Raw genomic sequence first — 21,650 nt, forward strand, 5'->3', positions numbered from 1 at the left:
ATGTATGTGATGTCTACGGTTGTATTGTCTTTCCTAAGAAAAATAAGGTGTAATTTTACACAAACATGTTGTTTGACAAAACAAATAAGAAGGGCGCCTCGTCACTCGTTTACTCACTGCCGTCCACGTCACTCGTTCTGCACGGCCGCGGCTACAAAAGAACTCGCCGCCTCCGATCTTTGTGCAAACAGCCGCACACCACCTGCTCGATCAATTACCCCGCGCCCCCGCTCACCTCCGCCCCTGCCGATGAGCTTTCTCGCCGGGCGCCTCGCTGCACAGGAGGGTGCATACTTCCTCAGGAGTCCAGGAACGCCGCCGGCCGCCTCGCGCAGAAGCTCCCCGCGTCCGAACATGGGCCCAGGCCGGCACCCCCGGCTCCCTCGCCCGACGTGCTCCCAGAGATCCTCCGCCACACCATGCCTTTAAGGCCCACGCTGCCTCCGCCCAACTCAACCCTGTACGGTCCCACCCGCTGGGCCCTCCCATCGGGCGGCGCCGAGGCTGCCGGCGTGTCCCCCGACGTGCTCAACCCGCTCCGGTCGTACGTCGCGCTGCCGCAGGCCACCTTCGGCCTCGGCCCCAAAAGGTGCGCCTCTGGCGCCTTCGGTATTGATCTAATGTTTTCACTCAAGGTAGTTTTGAACTCGGGCGCTCTTACTATGTGTATGCGTCACTAGATAGTTCATCGATTTTTTAACGTGTGCAGAAGCACTCGTCGTACTAGTGGGTTGGAGAACTCACCTTGATACTAGAGGAAGGGATTATGTGATAAAACTTCCACACGGATTAAGATTAAACTTTGCAACGTTTGATCAACACTTAGTTCTACAATATATAGATTTAGTGATGAATGGTACCATTTGATTCATCGAGGGGGTACTACTTCTGAAATTTAAAAAGATGATCGACTCTCAGATGAAGAACGGATGCTTTGGATTGTAGCGTCAGAATTTAGAACGGTGGAAGGTTGCATAGATTTTCTATTTAAAGCTGCTTGCATAGCATGTTCTATGTTCTTAGCCCCTCAGCCATTCGTGAGGTAATTAAGTTAATACTGTAAAACATAACTGGTGATTCATTTTCATTTTTTTCTAGGTTTCATGTGGATTTATTTACAGATGGGAACTTCCAACTGATAGGCCTTACTATTCATCATCAAGCACCAATGAGCGGCGGCATGATATGAATCCTCCTGCCATGGACCCTGAGAAGTTGAAGGCCGTAATTGCTAGATACTCACAGGGTATGTAACTTGCCAGAGATTTTTGTGTTGTACTAGTGCCGTTAAAGACATGTTGTTCTCACCTTTCATGGATGCAGTTGGAAAGGCGCTCCTTAGAATTGCTGGGACTATATTGGTGATTGGAGAAGCAACAGCTGAGCTGTTGTATTCGGCGAATAAGCTTCAGTTGCATTCTGTAAGTCATGGGACTAGCTCTAGACTAAAAAAATATAAAACAGTAAATATACTTTTGATGTATGGACAAAAGTATACTTTCCACCTTCAAGAAAAGGAAAATATGCCATATTAGATTGCATATACAAATTCTAGGTTGCTTGGTTGCAGCGTGAACTTTACCTGTCTTGTTTGAGATTTATGATTTGTATTTGAGTTTTGTAATTTTATTGTCCGCCTGTCTTCAGTTTTTCATTGGTTATAATTCCAGAAAAATGTGGTCTTCAATTGTTTACTGTTATGCTGTTTATAATATCTCATTGTTCTTAATTAATCACAGTATTTTAGTCATTGGCATAGTTGTCCAAGAAAGCTCTGCCCACACTTCTCTTCCTGACCATGGGCCATATGTCATCATTGTTCACACTCTGACGAAGCAGAGATTTCTTTAACATTACTTGCTTGCCAGTTGCGACCATATGATAAATGAAAAAAAAAAGCTCAAGTGATGTGGGTTTAGATCTAGTTTGGTGATATCTAAGAGATCAGAATTAGCATTGCATGCAATGAACTAACCACTGCATGTCATGTTTGGTAGTCTCAAGTCATTGAAAGCATGCATGGCCCACATCTCTTATTGGTTGATATGTCACAAAACAAGAAACGAGGAGGGAGTTAATGTACCGTGCCTAAGTATTTTGGGATTATTTGGTTTTCGTAAGGTGACTTACACACCTAGACGGAGGGAGTAGTTTTTCTTAAGATGCAACGACATGATATATATAAATGTTTTTGTTCGACCTGCTCCATCTCACAACGTTCAAACAATCAAGATAACAATGCAATCTAGTAGCCACGAGACATGATTTGTGGTGATTCAATATGATAGGATGTCATGTATTTGATGTGATCATGTGAGCATCCTTTTAAAAGACAATGAGCAAGAAAAGAGATGGAAGTCATGACATCTAGTTGGCAAATATCCTCTCTAAAACAACACGGATATCCCCTTTCAGGTCGACGATGTCAGAGCTAAAGGAAAAGAACATGCTGACATGGTCAAAGTACAACTAGCTCCACTAAGGAAATGGGTAACAAAACTGCGGAACCTTCCTGCGTTTGACTTTGAGGCGATTCTATTTGAGCGTTGATCTAACTCTAGTTTCTTCTGATTCCTGTTACAAAATTGATATGTAATTTCCACATACTGAAATTGTAGGCTGAAGACACATCCCGGAAATGGCATTACAAAGGCAACAAAGAGTCCAAGGAGAAGCCTATCCTTGATAGAGAGCGTTCAAGAGTACTTAGTGCTAATGCGCGTCTGAATTGATCAATACATACAACTGGCAGTTGTTGTTGTTGTTGTTGTTGTTGTTGTTGTTGTTGTTGTTGTTGTTGTTGTTCCTCACTTGTTTTACGTGTTTACCTTGTCTATATGCGCAGTGTAAGATTACAAGGAAGCAAACCCATGTACATGTATTACCCATATATTGAATAAAGCTCATACCCTTTGATGTGGGAAGCCGGCCTATAGCTCTATGAGGAAAAGTATGAGGTTACTAGAGTTACGTGAAAATATCAGAGATAATTTGCCATGCTACTGAAGAGAAGCCGTACAATAACTATGAGGTTACTGGAGTTACGTGAAAATATCAGAGATAATTATTATTTTTATTTGGGAATATTGACAAGGGCATTGCCAAATCAAGCGAGTGTAACTACAAATAGTAATTGCTTTGTTTCCCAGAAGAAAAGACTGACCTTTTCTTGAACCGTTGGGGTGACCACCTAAATTGATCACATTCAGACAGTAAGGAAAACCGGATCGAAAACCTTGGTCCCTTCCATGAGGAAAACCGGGTCGAAGACCATATAGGCCAAGGGGCAATAAATTCTGCCAAAGCAATAATAAGGGTAACACAAAAACACCACAAACATATTTACAACACAATGCAGAAAACCAACTACTAGAGGACAGGTGGATGGAGTAGCAGAACAGATTAATGATGTACTCCCTCTATAAAGAAATATTAGAGCGTTAATGATCTAAACATTTAGTGATCTAAATGCTCTTATATTTATCTACGAAGGGAGTAATAGTATTGACTTTAGAACATGACTCCATCTGCACAAGCAAAGTGGAGTTAATTACTTCGGATCCCCTGCTCCATCTGCAAGATGAAGATAAGGCCTCAGTTTGCAGAGCACACACTCAAGGACCTGCCCTGCTATATTTTCTTCAAGGCAAGGACGACGACGGTGAACTTGGTCTTCTCCTTCTTGAGGTGCCCGGCGACGCGACATGTGTACTCCTCAAACAGCGCGTCGAGTATGTCTTCTCCGAAATGGCTCGCGACCAGGGATTCCATAACCGATCTGATGCACTTGGCAGCGTTGACGCTGCTGCAGGCGCTGTCGAGCACGCCGTTGCCTTCCGAGTCGTCCTAGGGGTCCCAGTTCTGCTCGAACAGCTTGATGTGAGCTATCTCGAAGGCGCCGCTTTCCTTCACCAATGCCGTCACATCGCCGACCGACGGCCCATAGGCCGGTAAATTGAAGGAGCTTACTTTCTCCTCCTCCACAAGGCCCTATATGCATTATGACTTTATGAGCAAACTGATTTAAATTCACTTGCTGTAAAACTGAATGTTAATTAGGAATTAGTATAATTTGATATGCTCTACTCTTATTTACCTCCACAACAAGAGACTGTAGAGACTGCGAAAGCAAGCCAAAGAGATGGTTGAGATCTCCACTATATACATCCTCGTCCTTTCTCCCAAGAAATGTTAGCACCATTTGACCGCCGAACGCAAGTTCTTCGTGGCGAAGCCTCAGGAACAGAGAGAAATCCTTCCTGAACTGCTCTTGGAATAGCTTCACCACCGACGGTGGGGTATTTTTGGCGATGTACATGTTCTCTCCATTTAGATACACTTCTCGTTTGCCCTCAAGACCCTCCGGCACCTATGTACACACATGTCAACACGAGTAGAATTTCATAGGTATCAAATGATGTATCTCTCGGTGACTCGGACTTATTTTAAGTTTAATAAAATTTAGTGTGCATCGTATGATGCAGAGGCTGGGGTTATCCCCTTTTCAAAAGAAAAAACACTTGTGTATTTCAAGGTACCTGAGAGCGCCAATGCAGGCAGTAGGAGGAGTGGAAGAGATGAACACTTTGACGAGGAAAAAGCCTGACGTAGTACGAGTCTGGCAGCCCGGAAACGTAATACGGAGGTAGCGTATCTCCATTCCGATCCATTTCAGCTGACCTCTTGAACTGTTCGAGTGACCGAAAGAGCTGGTTGAAGTCGTTTCCTGGCAGGTCATTCAGGAAGAACTGAACCTCCACATGATCACCCTGGCACCGAGCCTACTGCTATGTTCAGCTATGGCATTGATCACATTTGAGACGAAGACCAACGCGTTTGGTCCTGAGGAACAACCGAGATCGGCGACAACCATAGTTTGGGGGAGAAGAGCCGTGTACACTTCTTTTACAGACTTCTCAGTGACCGGCATTGTCTCTGAAATAACAATCACCTGGCACCACACCCACACATTTTAGTACAGTACTTGAAATGACTTCTGGTGAGTAAAAGGTAAATAGTTTGTTCAACTTTAAAGGCTCAAATTCTGATGGGAGTATGTGTTCCCTTTAGTTTTATCTATTTAGAAGCGCCGCTACAATATGTTTTTAACAATTAAAGAGTTCCCAATTTCTTCCATGTTATTCACTTGGGTACACAATGGATTCGATGCATGGCCTTTGCTTCAGAACTGTGTCCTGCAATATTTATTACTCCCTCCGTCCAGGCGCATAGGATTTTTTTAGACTAGTCATAGTGGGAGTAACTTAGCTAGTAACATAGCGCACTTCGAGAAAATTCTGCTTATATGGCAAGTAATTAATGAGAGATGGTAACATAATATGTTACTGTAACATAGCGCTTTCCAAGACAAGATGAGTCTACGAGTTAATAAATGAAACCATCTATATTACTTCTATTATGTTATTTTGCATTATGAAGGTAGTAACTTAGACTAGTCTCATATGCATGACACTAGTCTAAGTTACTCCCCACTATGACCAGCCTTATGAGCTGCACCACGACCAAGATGCACGAACATAGGCCAGCGTTATGTTTGATACTGTGGAAACGAGCTTATGGCATGCCCTAAGGCTGTGTTTGGTTTGTATCACCAGGTGGAATGTAATGGGTCTGACCTGCACCCAGGACTCATTCGCGTGTTTGGTTGGGTCGAGGAAGGAGAACCAACTCGTTCCCAAAAACCGAATACTCGCTTGATATGCGGAATCCACTCGTACCTCCAAATCGAAGGAACGCCACCGAACGGGTCACTCGCCCTCGTGCATGTGGATGAAAGGTTTGAGGTTTGCGTGGAAAGGGTAGCCGAGAAGTTAAGGAGTCTGCATGGGAAGCCAAAAGGCTATGTGGGTTAGAGGGATATTACAACCTCCCTTCCTGTTTATAGGACTTATCTTAAAGTTTTTTTTTTTTCATTTTATAAGTCACAATAGTATGGCTCTTCATTACATGTTCAGATTTTAAGATGCATTAAATCGCCGCATGCAATGATTAAGGCTGGTCACAATGGGCATGAACATAAGCTAGTAACCTACACAGTTTCCTAGACTATGTTACTACCTCCATAGTGGGTAGGAACATGTATGTAGTGTCATGCAGTGGTGTATTTATTAGGATATAGACTCATTGTTTCTTGGAGTGTGTGATGTTCCGGTAACTTAGCTAGTTACCACAAGCACCTCTCTCTTCATTAAATATGTGCCACATAAGCAAACTTGTATTGGAGTGTGTGATGTTACTCCTAAGTTCCTGCCCATTGTAACCAGCCTAAGAGAAAACTCACAAATGAATGTAATTTTCTGGTCATGCATGCATTGCAGTTAATGCATTTGTAAACACGTTTTTAAAGAAAAACAAGTGCATTAATTGTATACTTTCGTAAAGTACAAAAATTATCCACCACTCACTATTTACCTTGGTTAATGAGATTTTGAAATTGAGCCATATAAACCGAAAGGGAAGAAGTAATTACAATCATGATCGATACTTTTGGAGAACCTAGTTTCAATTAGGCACCCTGGACAGAGGGAGTACCTTCTCACAAAAAAATCAATTACAAATTGCCTTTGCCCGACAGGTTGTTCGTTTATCTTCCTTGCGTGATTGAATATTTTGTAATAAGTTACAGATGTGTGCATCAATCGATGAGGAGGTAGGGGTTATTCCCAAGTGTCATAATACCTATGTTATCCCCACTTAAATATGTGTTCCTAGTATAAGATAATATGCAACATTTGCCACAAATACAATCAGAAGGAAAAGCAACAATGAAATTCGAATGGAAGCCCTTGTATTCTAAATAATGCATGAAAACTTATGCTATATGAAAGAAATAGACAGAGTAGTAAAAGGTAATAGTTATAGCATATAATTCCATTACTCCTGATATGATTGTAATATTGCTCGTGCGGGAATGATAAAAAATCTCAACATGATGCAAGGTAAATTTAAGTTACTAGATAATTTTCCGTGCATTGCAACGCGGACTTACATTTTCTAGTTGGCTAGCCCGTGATTTACGTGTCTATATTAGTGTGATTGTGTAAAAGAATAAGATTTTATTTGCTAAACCCTTACTGTATTTGGCAATCACCTATAGATTTACCCAAGAAATGGTAAGTCAATAAGAGACGCAAAAGTTTATGTGGTTTTCAGGAAAACCGGTGTGAAACTCAGAGATAAGAAGAAAAGAAACAGAACAGAAAGGAAGATGGGAGATACGTAAGGCTGGATGAAGGACGGGCGGACAACGGAACTTTACGTTCTTTTCAAATAGGAGAGATAGCAATTTCTTAACTTTTAATGTAACCTTGGCTGCAAGTAGAGAAATGCTATGCGTAAAGGATATCTGTGCATGGTAAAAAATAAGATGGAAACTTACTGGTCGCCTAGAATTCTTGGCGTAGCTACTTTCTCCTCCCCCTTTGGACATATAAAAATCACGTTCCATATTCATTATCTAGTTTCTGATGTTGTCAACAGATCCTTCACTATGTTCCGTGATCTCTTTACGCGAGGTGCCACTAATTTATAGGAGCAGGCAAACGACCCCCCCCCCCCCCCCCCTCTAGCCGGGATACTATATGTTGTCCACACAATGCGTGATGCTTTTTGGTGGCAACAAGGAGATTATCTAAAGAACATGTGGCTTTGGTCTTTGATTGGCGATCTCATTCTCTCATCTAAGGTAGTAGACTTTTCCAACTCCCATGTGTTGAGTCGGAGATGGACCATGCATGTTCCAATCGTTATTCATTCTAGGATTGCTAACAATTATATGGGTTTTTTTTTTCCTTTATAAAGCCTCCAGCTCTGTTGCCTGCAGTATTCTTATCCCCAAACCATCGGTTGGCATTCCCAAGTGAACTGTGCAAGGTGGGCGATAGTTTTGTATTTCAGTGTTGGTCCAACTCTGGTTTCTTCTGATTCGCACTGCAAAATTGGCCTGGCTCCACGTTCTGAAAATGTAGCTTTTCATATCCGGAAAATGACATTTTGGAAGGCGTCAATAAATTCGACGAGAAGTCTGGCCTTGTTAGGCCGACATTGCCGCAAAGATGCGTGCTTAAGAGCATCTTCAACAGCCACATGTAAAAAAGCGTTTGCAGCGTGCTGTTCGTGAGATTTTGCACGGCGCGGAGCTGCGCGGAGCGCTTGCTCCAGCGGCCGTTGCAAAGTTTACCGCGCGCGAGCCACTCCAGCAGCCGCTGCAAAAAACTGCGCATGCGCTCTCGTACAAACAACATATGCACTCCAAACACAACCAAGAAGATCAAACACAAACAAAATAAATCAACAATAAATAGTTCAATTTTATTATTACAACTCAAACAAATAGTTTATCTTGCAACAGAACAAATAGTTCAACAATACAACATCAAACGCACAAATCATGATGCTCTTTGTCGGCCATTCCATGCCCACCACTCCTCGATGTGATCCTTCTGAAGATCATCATGCGTTTTGGCACGTCGATCGAATGGCATGATAGGAGGCAACAAAGCGGGCCACCCTGGCAGCCCTCTGCCGCACTCGCACGGGATGTCCCAAGAGCTCATACTGAGAGTAGTCTAAATCTTGTCCATGCTCATTCTCGATGATCATGTTGTGCATGATCACACAAGCATGCATGATGCACCAAAGCATCTTTTGATCCCAAAATCTAGCCGGTCCTCTCACAAAAGCTCTCTCCACATATTTTCTAACCGCCGCTTGAGCATTGTGGAAATCAAGATTTTTCTTACCTTCCGGCTTTTTCAACGGCTTCACAAAATTTTGCCACTTTGGGTAGATGCCATCCGCAAGATAGTAGCCATAGTTGTATGTATGGCCATTTGCTACAAACTGCACCGGTGGTAGTTCACCATTTGCAATCTTATTCATCAGTGGTGACCGATTAACAAAGTTGATGTCATTCAAAAATCCAGGCATTGCAAAAAAACATGCCAAATCCAAGTCTCTTGATCGACCACCGCTTCAAGGATTATAGTGGAACCCTTTTTTTTGGCCGTGGAATTGCCCATGCCATGCCTTAGGACAATTCTTCCAACTCCAGTGCATGCAATCTATCGAGCCAAGCATACCCGGGAAGCCGCGAGCTTTGTTCATCTTCAATAGCCTTGCGGCGTCTTCAGCATTGGAAGATCTCAAATAATCCTGGCCAAACACTTGCACAATTCCGACTGCAAAGCGCTTGACCCACATGATGGCTTGACTCTCACCCATGGCCAAGTGGTCATCAACTAGATCAGCGGGAATACCATATGCCAACATACGCAAAGCGGCTGTCATCTTATGAAAGGTGCTATGCCCGAGCTCTCCGGCAACATTCCTCCTTTGCTGAAAAAACCGGTCATGGCTCGCTAGTTTCTCTGCAATGCGCCTGAACAACTCGATGCTCATCCTAAACCGGCGCCGGAAGTACGACTCGAGGTACATGGGATTATCCGCAAAATAGTGCCTCATCAATCTGTTGTGGGCATCGATCATATCCCTCCAAATTTTCTGCCGACCCATAACCGAACCACCGTGCTTTGGTTTTTTATTGATGTGCATAGCTAGGATCATTGCAAGATCCTCCTCCTCTTCAATATCAAATTCTTCTTCGCAAGAATCATATGATGAACTCATCTACAATGTTCAATTTAAACTAGGCTATAAAAACTACAAACAACATGCACCAAATTCATGTAAAAAATGTGAAGTTGAAGCAATACATACCTTGCAAGCATTTTGTCGAACGGCAGTGGGCGCCGAGCGGCAGTGGGCGGCCGGGTGCTGTTCGTCGGAGGAATGGCGCTCGCGAGGGGCGGCGACGACTGGAGGGAGAAGGAGGAAGCGGCGGTGGCGTGGGGATAAGCCGGGGAAGCGGCGTAATGGTCGCCGGAACAAATGGGGTGGTGCGGGCGGCGGCGGCAGCGCCTGGGTCGGGGTAGGTGGAAGTCGCGAGCGGGCGTTCTAGTGTGCGGAGTGTGGTAGCGGCCACTGCAAATAAATAGCGCGCGATGGCGTTTCGGACCGCGCACTGAACTCTTTATGCCATGCGCGGTTATTGCGCCTCCCCTGGAGCTCACTTAGCGATTACGCGCGCGCTAAAAACCATAAATTTCCAGCACGGCGCTTATATAGCACGGCTGTTGGAGATGCTCTAAAGATGAAACCGTTTATTTTGCCACATTACACTCATCCGGTGCTTAGAAAAGAATTTAGGTGTTTGGACAGCCTCCACGGTGCTTGAGAATGTAACCACTTTTTCTAGGTACTCGAGGTAGTGCTCTCGATGCTTCTTTGTATATTGTTCATGCAACGCTCTCCTTTTAGGCGATCTTCTTTGCCGACCTTCAAATCGGATGCCGTATCTGTTCGTGGGTCAGTGAGGACCGATCCGCCTAAAGTGACGCGAAAGCTGGTCATCCAAAACTAACTACAAAACTTTTGCCTGCCTTTTTTTCAAGTCCCCAAGCTCAAAATGACCGTATATCAAATCATAGTTCTAATTGAAATATCACAATCAAACAAAGTTTTCAAATAAACGTAGTTCAAACTTGAAATCAACTAGTCCATATGTTCTAGTTGTCCCTTTAACATCCCACATGTGCTCAATCAAATCTTCCTTGAGTTACTCATGAGTTGCTCGATACCGAATTTGTTGATGCATTTGAAAAAACTCATGGTGAACTTCTTAACATGGCCCTGATATTGCCTTTGTAGAGATTCTGGACAAGTCTTCCATCGCCAATGCATGTAGCCAAGAGATCCCAGGAAATCTGGCCACTGTCTTGCTTCGGACATTAGCAAGAGCCTCTCGGCACTAGTAGAAAATAGGGCTTTGGTCCAGGCCAGATAAGAGCATTAATCTCGGTTCTCTTACGAACTGGGACCAATGGGTGCATCAGTCCGGTTCATGAGGCCAGGGCGCCGGCCGGGCCTCGGGGGCCATAGGTCCCGGTTCGTCTGACCCCTTTGGTCCCGGTTCCAAACACGAATCGGGACCAAAGGGCCTCGCTCCTGGCGCAACCCCTTTAGTCCCGGTTGGTGGCTGGAACCGAGACCAAAGAGCGGGCTACTGTCCCGGTTCTAGCCACCAACCGGGACTACAGAGATGCCTATATATACCCTCGCCTTGCCCACCCTCTCCTCTGTTTTTGGCCATGTGGGAGGTGTGTGCATGTGCTGCTCTGTTCTCCTTCTATGCATGCACATGAGGTGTTCGATGAAATGCTCGAGCCACACTTAAGCTTTCTCCTCTCCAAGCTCGACCTCCAAGCTTCATTTTCCCCAAGATTTGTCTAGGTTTGGCGGTTCGTCCCGTCCCGCCGCCATCCTCACCGTCGTCGATCGCCCACGCCAATCTCGTCGCCGACACCACCGTGGTGAGCCTTTTGTTCTTATCTTCTTTTTAAAAGAAAACAAATTCTTACTTGTATGATTTAGGTAGATGCTTGTATAATTTTCTTACTTTTATTATTGTTTGTTATTACATAGTGCCATGGTTTTGGTATCCGACCCCGTCGGCGCTCGTCCTGTATATGATTTAGATGTGGTATATTATCTTTTATTATTATTAGTTTCATTTAGTGTTTATGACAATTATGCCGACCAACGTGACATAGATGTTTTTATCTAGGAGGTATGTGAACCAGAAATTCCAACCGACCCTCTTGTCGAGAGGTTAAATTAGTTGAAAAAGAAAACAATTACTTGAAGAAACAATTGAAAAGAATTGAGGAGGAGAAGATGGAACTAGAGTTGCATGTTGCGGATGTCGTCCATGATCACAAGATCAAGATGGATGCAATGCGCTTGAAGATTAGAAAGATTAAAAAATATGCCATTCATAATGAGGCTTGATATCATTATGCCGTTGGATCAATTGTTACCTTAGTTGTGATTATGATCACATTTGTTGTTGCATTTAAATGTTTTACATAGTTGTATGTTAGTTTCAATGTATGTTTTAATTAGATGCTCTAGAGAGCTATATGTTGTTCAATGAGAACTATGTATGAACTTTATGTATTTATTTTTTCAGTAATAACATTTGATCACTATTGTACTTTGGTTTTAATGTGATGATGAACTTGTATTAATTTGGTCACTTCTCTATTCATGATGTCCAGTGATTGTTTTTGATACACTTAATTATATAATGCATGCAGATGAACCGACAATGGATGTACGGTGACAGACGCACCTCCGAGTACATTGATGGCATGCATAATTTTCTCAAAGTGGCTGAGGCAAACAAGCAGAATGGTTTTATGTCTTGTCCATGCCCTGTTTGTGGGAATACGAAGGATTACTATGACTCGAAAACCCTTCACATCCACCTGCTTGAGAATGGTTTCATGCCACACTATAATGTTTGGACCAAACACGAAGAAAGAGGGGTTATGATGGAAGACAACGAAGAAGAAGAGGATGATGACAACTATCCCCCTGAATACGGTGATACTGCAACGGGGGGAGCTGAAGATCAAGAGGAACCAGACGATGTGCCCGATGATAATCTTCGCTGGGTCATTGTTGATGCAAAGAGAGAATGCCAAAGGGAAGTTCGATCGCATGTTAGAGGATCATAAAAAAGGGTTGTACCCAAATTGCTAATATGACAACACAAAGCTCGGTACCACACTGAAATTGCTGCAATGGAAGGCAGAGAATGGTGTATCTGACAACGGATTTGGGAAGCTACTGAAAATAATGAAGAAGAAGCTTCCAAAGGATAACGAATTGCCCGACAGTATGTACGAAGCAAAGAAGGTTCTATGCCCTCTAGGATTGGAGGTGCAGAAGATACATGCATGCCCTAGTGACCGCATCTTCTACCGTGGTGAGTACGAGGATTTGAACGCATGCCTGGTATGCGGTACATTGCATTAATTATAAGATCAGACGAGATGACCCTGGTGATTTTGAGGGCGAGCGCCTAGGAAGAGGGTTCCTGCCAAGGTGATGTGGTATGCTCCTATAATACCATGGTTGAAACGTCTGTTCAGAAACAAAGAGCATGCCAAGTTAATGCGATGGCACAAAGAAGACCGTAAGAAAGACGGGAAGTTGAGAGCACCCGCTGACGGGTCATAGTGGAGAAAAATTGAGAGAAGGTGGGGGGACTTTGCAGGTGACGCAAGAAACGTATGGTTTGGTTTAAGTGAAGATGGCATTAATACTTTTGGCGAGTAGAGTAGCAATCATAGCACCTGCCCCGTGACTCTATGTATGTATAACCTTCCTCCTTGGTTGTACATGAAGCGGAAGTTCATTATGATGCTAGTGCTCATCCAAGGCCCTAAACAACCCGACAATGACATTGATGTGTACCTAAGGCCATTAGTTGAATAACTTTTATAGCTGTGGAATGGAAAAGATGTACGTGTGTGAGATGAGCACAAACAGGAGGAATTTGACCTACATGTGTTGCTTTTTGTAACCATCAATGATTGGCCTCCTCTCAGTAACCTTTCAGGACAGACAAACAAGGGATACCACGCATGCACGCACTATTTAGATGATACCGAAAGTATATATTTGGACAAATGCAGGAAGAATGTGTACCTGGGATATCGTCGATTTCTTCCGACCAACCATCAATGTCGAAAGAAAGGCAAGCATTTCAAAGGTGAGGCGGATCACTGGAAGAAGCCCGCCCTTCGTACTGGTGATCACATACTTGATATGGTCAAGAATTTACAAGTAATCTTTGGAAATGGTCCCGGCGGACAATCTATTCTGAATGACGCTGAGGGACGCGCACCCATGTGGAAGAAGGAATCTATATTTTGGGACCTACCCTATTGGAAATACCTAGAGGTCCGCTCTGCAATTGACATGATGCACGTGATGAAGAATCTTTGCATGAACCTACTAGGCTTCTTGGGCATGTATGGGAAGACAAAAGATACACCGGAGGCACGGGAGGACCAGCAACATGTGCACGAAAAAGAGGCATGCATCCAAAGCAGTATCAAGGTCCTGCCAGCTACGCTCTTACCAAAGAAGAGAAGGAAATCTTATTTGAATGCATGCTCAGTATCAAGGCCCCGTCTGGCTTCTCGTCCAATATAAAGGGAATAATGAATATGCAGAGAAAAAGTTCCAGAACCTAAAGTCTCATAACTGCCATGTGATTATGACGCAACTGCTTCCGGTTGCATTGAGTGGTCTTTTACCGGAAAATGTTCGATTAGACATTGTGAAGCTATGTGCATTCCTCAATGCAATCTCTCGGAAGGTAATCGATCCAGAAATCCTACCAAGGTTAAAGAATGATTTGGTGCAATGTCTTGTCAGTTTCGAGCTGGTGTTCCCACCATCCTTCTTCAATATCATGACACACGTCCTAGTTCATCTAGTCGACGAGATTGCCATTTTGGGTCCTGTATTTCTACACAATATGTTCCCCTTTGAGAGGTTCATGGGAGTCTTAAAGAAATATGTTCGTAACCGTGCTAGGCCGGAAGGAAGCATCTCCATGGGCCCGCAAACAGAGGAGATCATTGGGTTTTGTGCTGACTTCATTCCTGACCTTAAGCCTATTGGTGTCCCTCAATCGCGGTATGAGGGGAGACTGACTGGAAAAGGCATGCTAGGAGCGGACTCAATAATATGTAGGGACGTGCATTCTTGGACTCAAGCACACTACACAGTTCTACAGAATTCTACCTTGATGACCCCGTATGTCAATGAACACAAGAATATTCTGCGCTCCAAACACCCAGAGCCGTGTGACGACTTGATTACATGTGAACACATCAGGACTTTCAGTAGTTGATTGCAAACACATCTCATGGGTAACACAACTGTTGGAGATGAGCTGTACTCGTTGGCCAGGACACCATCTTCGACTGTATTGACTTACAAAGGGTACGAGATAAATGGGAATACATTTTACACGATCGCCCAAGATCAAAAGAGCACCAACCAAAACAGTGGTGTCCGCTTTGATGCAGCAACCAAGAGGGGAAAGGACACATATTATGGTTACATAGTGGACATATGGGAACTTGACTATGGACATGATTTTAAGGTCCCTTTGTTTCGGTGCAAATGGGTCAATCTGTCAGGAGGCGGGGTACAGGTAGACCCATAGTACGGAATGACAATAGTAGATCTGAACAATCTTGGGTACACAAACGAACCATTCATCCTAGCCAATGATGTGGCGCGGGTTTTCTATGTGAAGGACATGTCTACCAAACCGAGAAAAAGAAAAGATAAGGAAGTGAATACATGATACGATGAGCCAAAGCGCCACATAGTTCTTTCACGGAAAAGAGACATCATGGGAGTGGAGGGCAAGACAGACATGTCTGAAGATTATGAAAAGTTTCATGAAATTCCTCCCTTCAAAGTGAAGGCTGACCCAAGCACCCTGTTAAACGATGAAGATTATCCATGGTTACGACGCAATAAGCAAGGGACACACGCGAAGAAAAGTGAAGACTCTCTCTCCACAACTATTCTGATGATGGCTTTGATCTAGAATATCACTGCAGTTACATGTCAAGAAATGAAATGCCTTTTGTAACATATGAGTTTTCGTCCGAAACCGTGATACTTCGAAAGAGATTGTCCATTTTGTACACGAAGTGCATCCAGTTTTTGCCGTAACCCTCTCAACTCTTTAGCACATGCTATGTGGGTGAAATGATGATACCATGCCAACTTTCAACCTTTTTAGAGTTCATTTGTAGTGCTTTTCAATTTCAGGGTCATTTAGCTAAGAAAAAACAGTAAATGCATGAAAAATAGCAAATGAAGTCACAAAGGGTTGAAAATTGATGATGTGGCTTTGAATGGTGCATGTTGAACGCACAAAAAGTCTGGAGTTGAAATAAGTTAAAAAATGAGATGCCTTTGTAACACATGAGTTTTCATCCGAAACCATAATACTTCGAAAGAGATTGTCCATTTTGTACACGAAGTGCATCCAATTTTTGCCGTAACCCTCTCAACTTTTTAGCACATGCTATGTGGGTGAAATGATGATACCATGCCCAGTTTCAATCTTTTTAGATTTCATTTGTAGTGCTTTTCAATTTCAGGGTCATTTAGCTAAAAAAAATATGTAAATGCATGAAAAATAGCAAATGAAGTCAGAAAGGGTTGAAAATTGATGATGTGTCTTTGAATGGTGCATATTGAACACACAAAAAGTATGGAGTTGAAATAAGTTTAAAAAATGAAATGCCATTGTAACAGATGAGTTTTCATCCGAAACCGTGATACTTCGAAAGAGATTGTCCATTTTGTACACGAACTGCATCCAGTTTTTGCCATAACCCTCTCAACTTTTTAGCACATGCTATGTGGGTGAATGATGATACCATGCCAACTTTCAACCTTTTGAGAGTTCATTTGTAGTGCTTTTCAATTTTAGGGTCATTTAGCTTAAAGAATGAACTAATAGCAAAAAGAATGAACTAAAAAGCTTTTATAAAACTCTAATAGCAAAAAGAATCAATTAAAATATTTTGTTATGATCAACTAAAACAAAACTATAATATTCTTCAATAGAAAAAAGAATCAACTAAAAAGCTTTTATAAACCTCTAGTTATTATGAAAATAATATTGACTTAAAATTATATAAAATTTATGCAACTAAAATTATCAAAGTATTTTTTGTTAAAAACTTTAATAGCAAAAAGAATTTTCATAAAGTATTTTTTGTTAAAAACTTTAATAGCAAAGTAAAATAACAGAAAAAATGCCCACCTACTAGGCCACAACGGCCTGCATACGACTAGAAACCCAACTACTAGCTCGGCCAGGACGCAGGCTCGCCGGACAAGTAGGCCCCACATGGCAGAAAGTGGTTCGTTAGGCCCATAGGCCTGCTTTAGAGAGGAGCTCGATGTTGCAGCCGCGGCGGGGCTTATAAACAGGCCCGGGCACCCTTCGTTTGGCGAGGTGGGACTAAACATCCATCGCACCGCGGCTGTGCCAGGCACATGCCTTTGGTCCCGGTTGGTGGCTCGAACCGAGACAAAAGGCCCCCCTTTCGTCCCGGTTCGTGCCACCAACCGGGACCAATGGCCTTTCGTCCCGGTTCGAGCCAAGGACCAAAGGTGTGACTATATAAGTGGGGACTTAGAAAATTTTCCAAACATTGGAGTTTCTTCCCTTCTCCTCTCCTCGACGCCGTCCCCGGCCCACTCCCCTAGCCGCGCCCTGCCCCGACGCCGTCGCCGTCGCCGCCCCTGCCCCGACGCCACCCCCAGCAGTGAGCTTAGCCCCCCTTCCCCTGCGCTTCCGCCGCCGCCGCCGCTGCCCTGACGCCGCCGCCCCTGCCCTGCTGCTTAGCGCCCTACATTTTTTTTCTTAATTTTTTTGTATGTTCATATGTTCATATGGATGGATGTATTCATGTATAATTTCATATGTTCATATGTTGAAAATGTTCATATGTTCATTTTTTTCTTAATTTTTTTATAACATTGTTGCGGGAATATGTTCATATGGATGGATTGATGTATAATTTCATATGTTCATATGTTGAAAATGTTCATATGTTCATTTTTTTCTTAAATTTTTTTATTACATTGTTGCGGGAATATGTTCATATGGATGGATTGATATGGATGGCTTGATGTATAATTTCATATGTTCATATGTTGAAAATGTTCATATGTTCATTTTTTTTCTAATAATTTCATATGTTCATATGCACATTGTGGGGGGAATATTTTGCAACATATTTCAATGTGTTTTGTTATATAATGTTTGATTACCATATAGTTGTAAAATTTATTATGTTTGATTACCATATAGTTGTAAAATATTTTGCATGTTGAGATGGGTCTTTTTCCTATTCATGATGAAGTGGCATGCTTGGATGTTGAGAGACATGTGGTAGTGGGGGATGGGCCTTTTCTCATGCATGTTATGCGATGATGTGGCATGCTTCATGAAAATGAGGGGGAGGAGTCCGCAAGTATGTCCCCTAACCGCCCCCCTCCGTTTTATCTGTCCGAAAATGCAGACTTCGGGAAAACATTGTCGGATGTTATCCCCCTTCACCTATATCGTGTAGTGCGCCGCGTTAGAACACCCCTAACTCTCTCGGGAATTCAACATATCCCGATAACTTTGACATGAGGGGGTCCGCAAATCCTTGACGACCATGAGAGAGGCGGTCCGCAAAGTATCCTATCTCAAAAGATAGGACGACTCATCAGACATGAGGGGGAGCAGTCCTCGACGATCGTTTGAAACTGACTGGCACAAGTAGCTAGCATCGCGAACCTGGAACTGTCCCCCTCCGGTTTATCTGTCCAAAAATGCAGACTTCGGGAAAAAATTCCCGGATGTTATCCCCCTTCACCTATATCATGTAGTGTCGCGTTAGAACACCCCTAACTCTCTCGGGAATTCAACATATCCCTGATAACTCAGACATGAGGGGGGAGGAGTCCTCGACGATCGTCTGAAGCTGACTGTTATAAAACTTGTGAACTTTGCATGATGTTTGCCACTAATCAATTGCCCATATGCATATGATTCCTTGTTGTGATTAAGTCCATGTTTGACACTAATCCATCTCTCATGTTGTAATATTTGCAGAAACTATGTACAAAGACTTAGAAAAAGAAGAGTTGTTGGGGGATATAATCCGCGACGGAGGTGATATCACCTTGTCATTTCTCAACGACACCGATGGTGAGGAAGGAGATCACTATCGGTGTCAAAACCGGCCGATCTTGGGTAGGGTGTCCCGAACTGTGCGTCTGAGGATCGAAGGTAACAGGAGGCGGGGGACACGATATTTACCCAGGTTCGGGCCCTCTTCATGGAGGTAATACCCTACTTCCTGCTTGGTTGACTTTGATGAGTATAGGGGTTAAAAGAGTTGATCTACCTCGAGATCGTAATGGCTAAACCCTAGATGTCTAGCCTGTATGATTTTTGTGATAGCCTCTACGGACTAAACCCCCCAGTTTATATAGACACCGGAGGGACCTGGGGTTGTACAAAGTCGGTTTTCAGAGAAAGGAAACTACACATCCGGACGCCAAGCTTGCCATCCATGCAAAGGAGAGTCCCATCCAGACACGGGGGAAGGCCTTCTATCTTGTATCTTCGCGGCCCATCTGTCCGGCCCATATCGTATAGCCCGGACACCAGAGGACCCCATAATCCAGGACTCCCTCAGTAGCCCCCGAACTTGCCTTCAATGATGACACAGTGTCCGGCTTGTGTCTTCGGCTTTGCAAGGCGGGTTCTTTATTATACTTCGGATTTGACAAAAGTTGGGCTCTGACCTCGATGTGCTGCCTTTATGATTCCTTTTTGTGGATGCCTCGATTTCCGTGCTCTAGGCGAATGTGAATGGTCCATGGCCCTTTGCAAATAGGCCCCTCATTACGCTCGAACGGCATATATATAAGGGGACTAAGATCCCAAATGTCGTCTCCCATCGCGCAGAGGAAAAACCGCCAAAGTTAGCCACCAACAAAATCTCCAGACATGGACGGTGCTCCAGCCTCCTCTTCACGTCCCCACGGCCCTCAGGAGGGCTATTGGCAAAGCTTCTCTATGCCCTATCTTCAACTGAGTCGACTTCGTATGCATGGCTATATGCCCCCACGGATCTAGTCTCCGTTCGGGCGGGCTTGTACTCAACCGGCCATGATGCGATGGCTTAGAATTTCCCCAACCCCAACAAGGAGGAGAGGGTGTGCTTCATCCCATTTCTGATGTGAGGCCTGGGATTTCCAATCCACCCCTTCCTCCGGGGCCTGTTGGAATTTTACGGCATCCAACTGCACAACCTCACCCCAGGTTCAATCCTGCACATCTCAGGTTTTGTTGCCCTCCGCGAGCTATTCTTAGGCATCGAGGCTCATTTTGAGATATGGAGGAAATTCTTTTGCCTTGTTGCCCGTCATCAAGGAGGTTCCATATTTGAAGTGGGCGGCGCCGAAGTATGGCGTATAGCCGGCTCCGGATACCTCATCGCGACTCCCAAGAAGGTATACCCGTAGTGGTCTTCGGAATGGTTCTACATGGAGGACGTCCCACTACCGGACCCAGTCCGACACGGCCTTCCTGAATTTTCCAATGCCCCTTTAAAGAAGCGCCTCAACTGGCGTCCCCGGTGTCCTAAGGAAGAGGACAATGTGGAGATAAAGAGGTTGGTCAGCAAGGTCCGGTTGCTTGCCCATTCCGAACTCTCGATAGTCAAAGTGATGGCGATTGCAATAAAGAGGTGTGTTCAGCCTCTCCAATGGTAACCTCCTTATGGTGTTATAACGGAGAAGACGACGCGACCCAGTGCGGGAGGAAGGGTCCGGATACCCCAGCCGAACTGGCCGCAATATTGGCCGAGCTGTATAAGGGCGAGAAAGAAGATTTTTTTGTTTGAGCTGCCGGGAGGGTTATTCCATGAACACTCCTGTCGAATGGGTAAGATTTCAATCGTCTGCGCTTATTTTATTGCGTTTACAGACATTAATCCAATTTTCCCTTTATCGATCTCAACAGTCATGGAGGAAGATGACCGAAGACGTCCACTGTCCCGCTCCCCAGCCAGAGGATCACAATCGTGAGGAGGATCTTGGCTTTTGCGAGGATCCAGACTTGTATATAGAGTTTGATGATGGGGTATTCTACCAGGCGATCCTTGACGGTTCGGAAGTGGCTATGACCGCTGACTACCCTCGCCTCTATCCCTTCTGCATCGTGAGTATCCCGCGGCTTCTTAAAAAAAGATCCATATCTGCATTCTTATCCGATGTCCTGACCTGGATTTTAACAGGATCAGCGCTCTCGGGACCGTACCTCCACAAGGGCGGCCTCTACACAAGGTCGTCGTTCGAAATGAAAAAGGACCGGGAGCACTACAGAGAACTCACAGGCTCCCAAGCGGTACGTATGCCTTAATACATGCCTAAGCATGAGTTCGGATTATTGAAAGTCTCCCTTTTTATCCTTGGCATTAGGAGAAGTACGCGGCAAACGGTGGGAAAACGCTCGATTAGCCAAATGTCCACTAATCCGATGCAGGATTCGTCAACTAGGACGCGAGCCAACGCAACACCCGTTCTGCCTCCCCAAGAGGATTTAGATGACGTATCAGTCACGAATTCCAAAGTGGAGAGCGTGATGAATCACCGCCGGTTACAAGAGGGTATGCGGGCTCCGGCTTTTTCCGGAGAGGAGTTTGCCGCACTAAGTTCGGTGGATGCATATTTCCGGGCCGCTCGAGACGGATTTGCCAGAGTCATTCAGCTGTTCTCGAAGGACATACAGGTAAAATTTTGATGCAATTTGCATAGTCATGTGCCAGTAGCCCCCGAGACCTAAAGCGGTAAAGCAGACAGATTTAAGGATCGATAACTTATGCAGGTTCTGAAAGAAAAGAACACTATGCTAGCCCAGGAGTTAAGCACAAGCCAGACGCAGCTGAATGCAGTCACCGCCGAACTAGCGGAATTGAAAGAGGCCGCAACGGGCGCATATAGGGGAAGAAAACTGGAGGAGGAGAAGGACAAACAGTCCGAAGAGATAGAGAGCTTAAAGGCTCAGTTATCGACCGTTCAGAAGGAGAATGAAAAGCTGAAGGGCGGCATATTCGGTATGTCCTCTCCTCTTATTCCGAATTGCATAGGTGCTCATGTGTAGTCCTTAA

At 44.2% G+C, this 21,650-nt stretch overlaps 1 protein-coding gene and 1 pseudogene across 1 annotated transcript; one reads left to right on the forward strand and one right to left on the reverse strand.

The window, feature by feature from the left end:
- Positions 1-249: 249 nt before the first annotated feature.
- On the forward strand, positions 250-2,899 carry LOC123164133 (uncharacterized; annotated as a pseudogene).
- A 947-nt stretch (positions 2,900-3,846) lies between these two features.
- On the reverse strand, positions 3,847-4,930 carry LOC123169982 (benzoate O-methyltransferase-like). Its single transcript, XM_044587831.1, has 4 exons — positions 4,786-4,930; positions 4,539-4,726; positions 4,097-4,369; positions 3,847-3,990 (listed from the first exon to the last, which is right to left on the reverse strand). Exons 1-4 carry the CDS (start codon positions 4,928-4,930, stop codon positions 3,847-3,849), a joined length of 750 nt encoding a protein of 249 aa, XP_044443766.1.
- Positions 4,931-21,650: the final 16,720 nt, after the last annotated feature.

Source organism: Triticum aestivum, chromosome 7D, assembly GCF_018294505.1.
Source record: "Triticum aestivum cultivar Chinese Spring chromosome 7D, IWGSC CS RefSeq v2.1, whole genome shotgun sequence".
Classification (NCBI taxonomy): domain Eukaryota; kingdom Viridiplantae; phylum Streptophyta; class Magnoliopsida; order Poales; family Poaceae; genus Triticum; species Triticum aestivum.

Bases quoted from the DNA above. Each gene is read 5' to 3' on its own strand.
- LOC123169982 (XM_044587831.1), bottom strand. From the start codon at position 4,930: ATGCCGGTCACTGAGAAGTCTGTAAAAGAAGTGTACACGGCTCTTCTC. The intron at 4,727-4,785 runs GTAGGCTCGGTG...ATGACCTGCCAG, and splicing joins TGCCATAGCTGAACATAGCA to GAAACGACTTCAACCAGCTC. The intron at 4,370-4,538 runs GTACCTTGAAAT...GTGTGTACATAG, and splicing joins GCCTGCATTGGCGCTCTCAG to GTGCCGGAGGGTCTTGAGGG.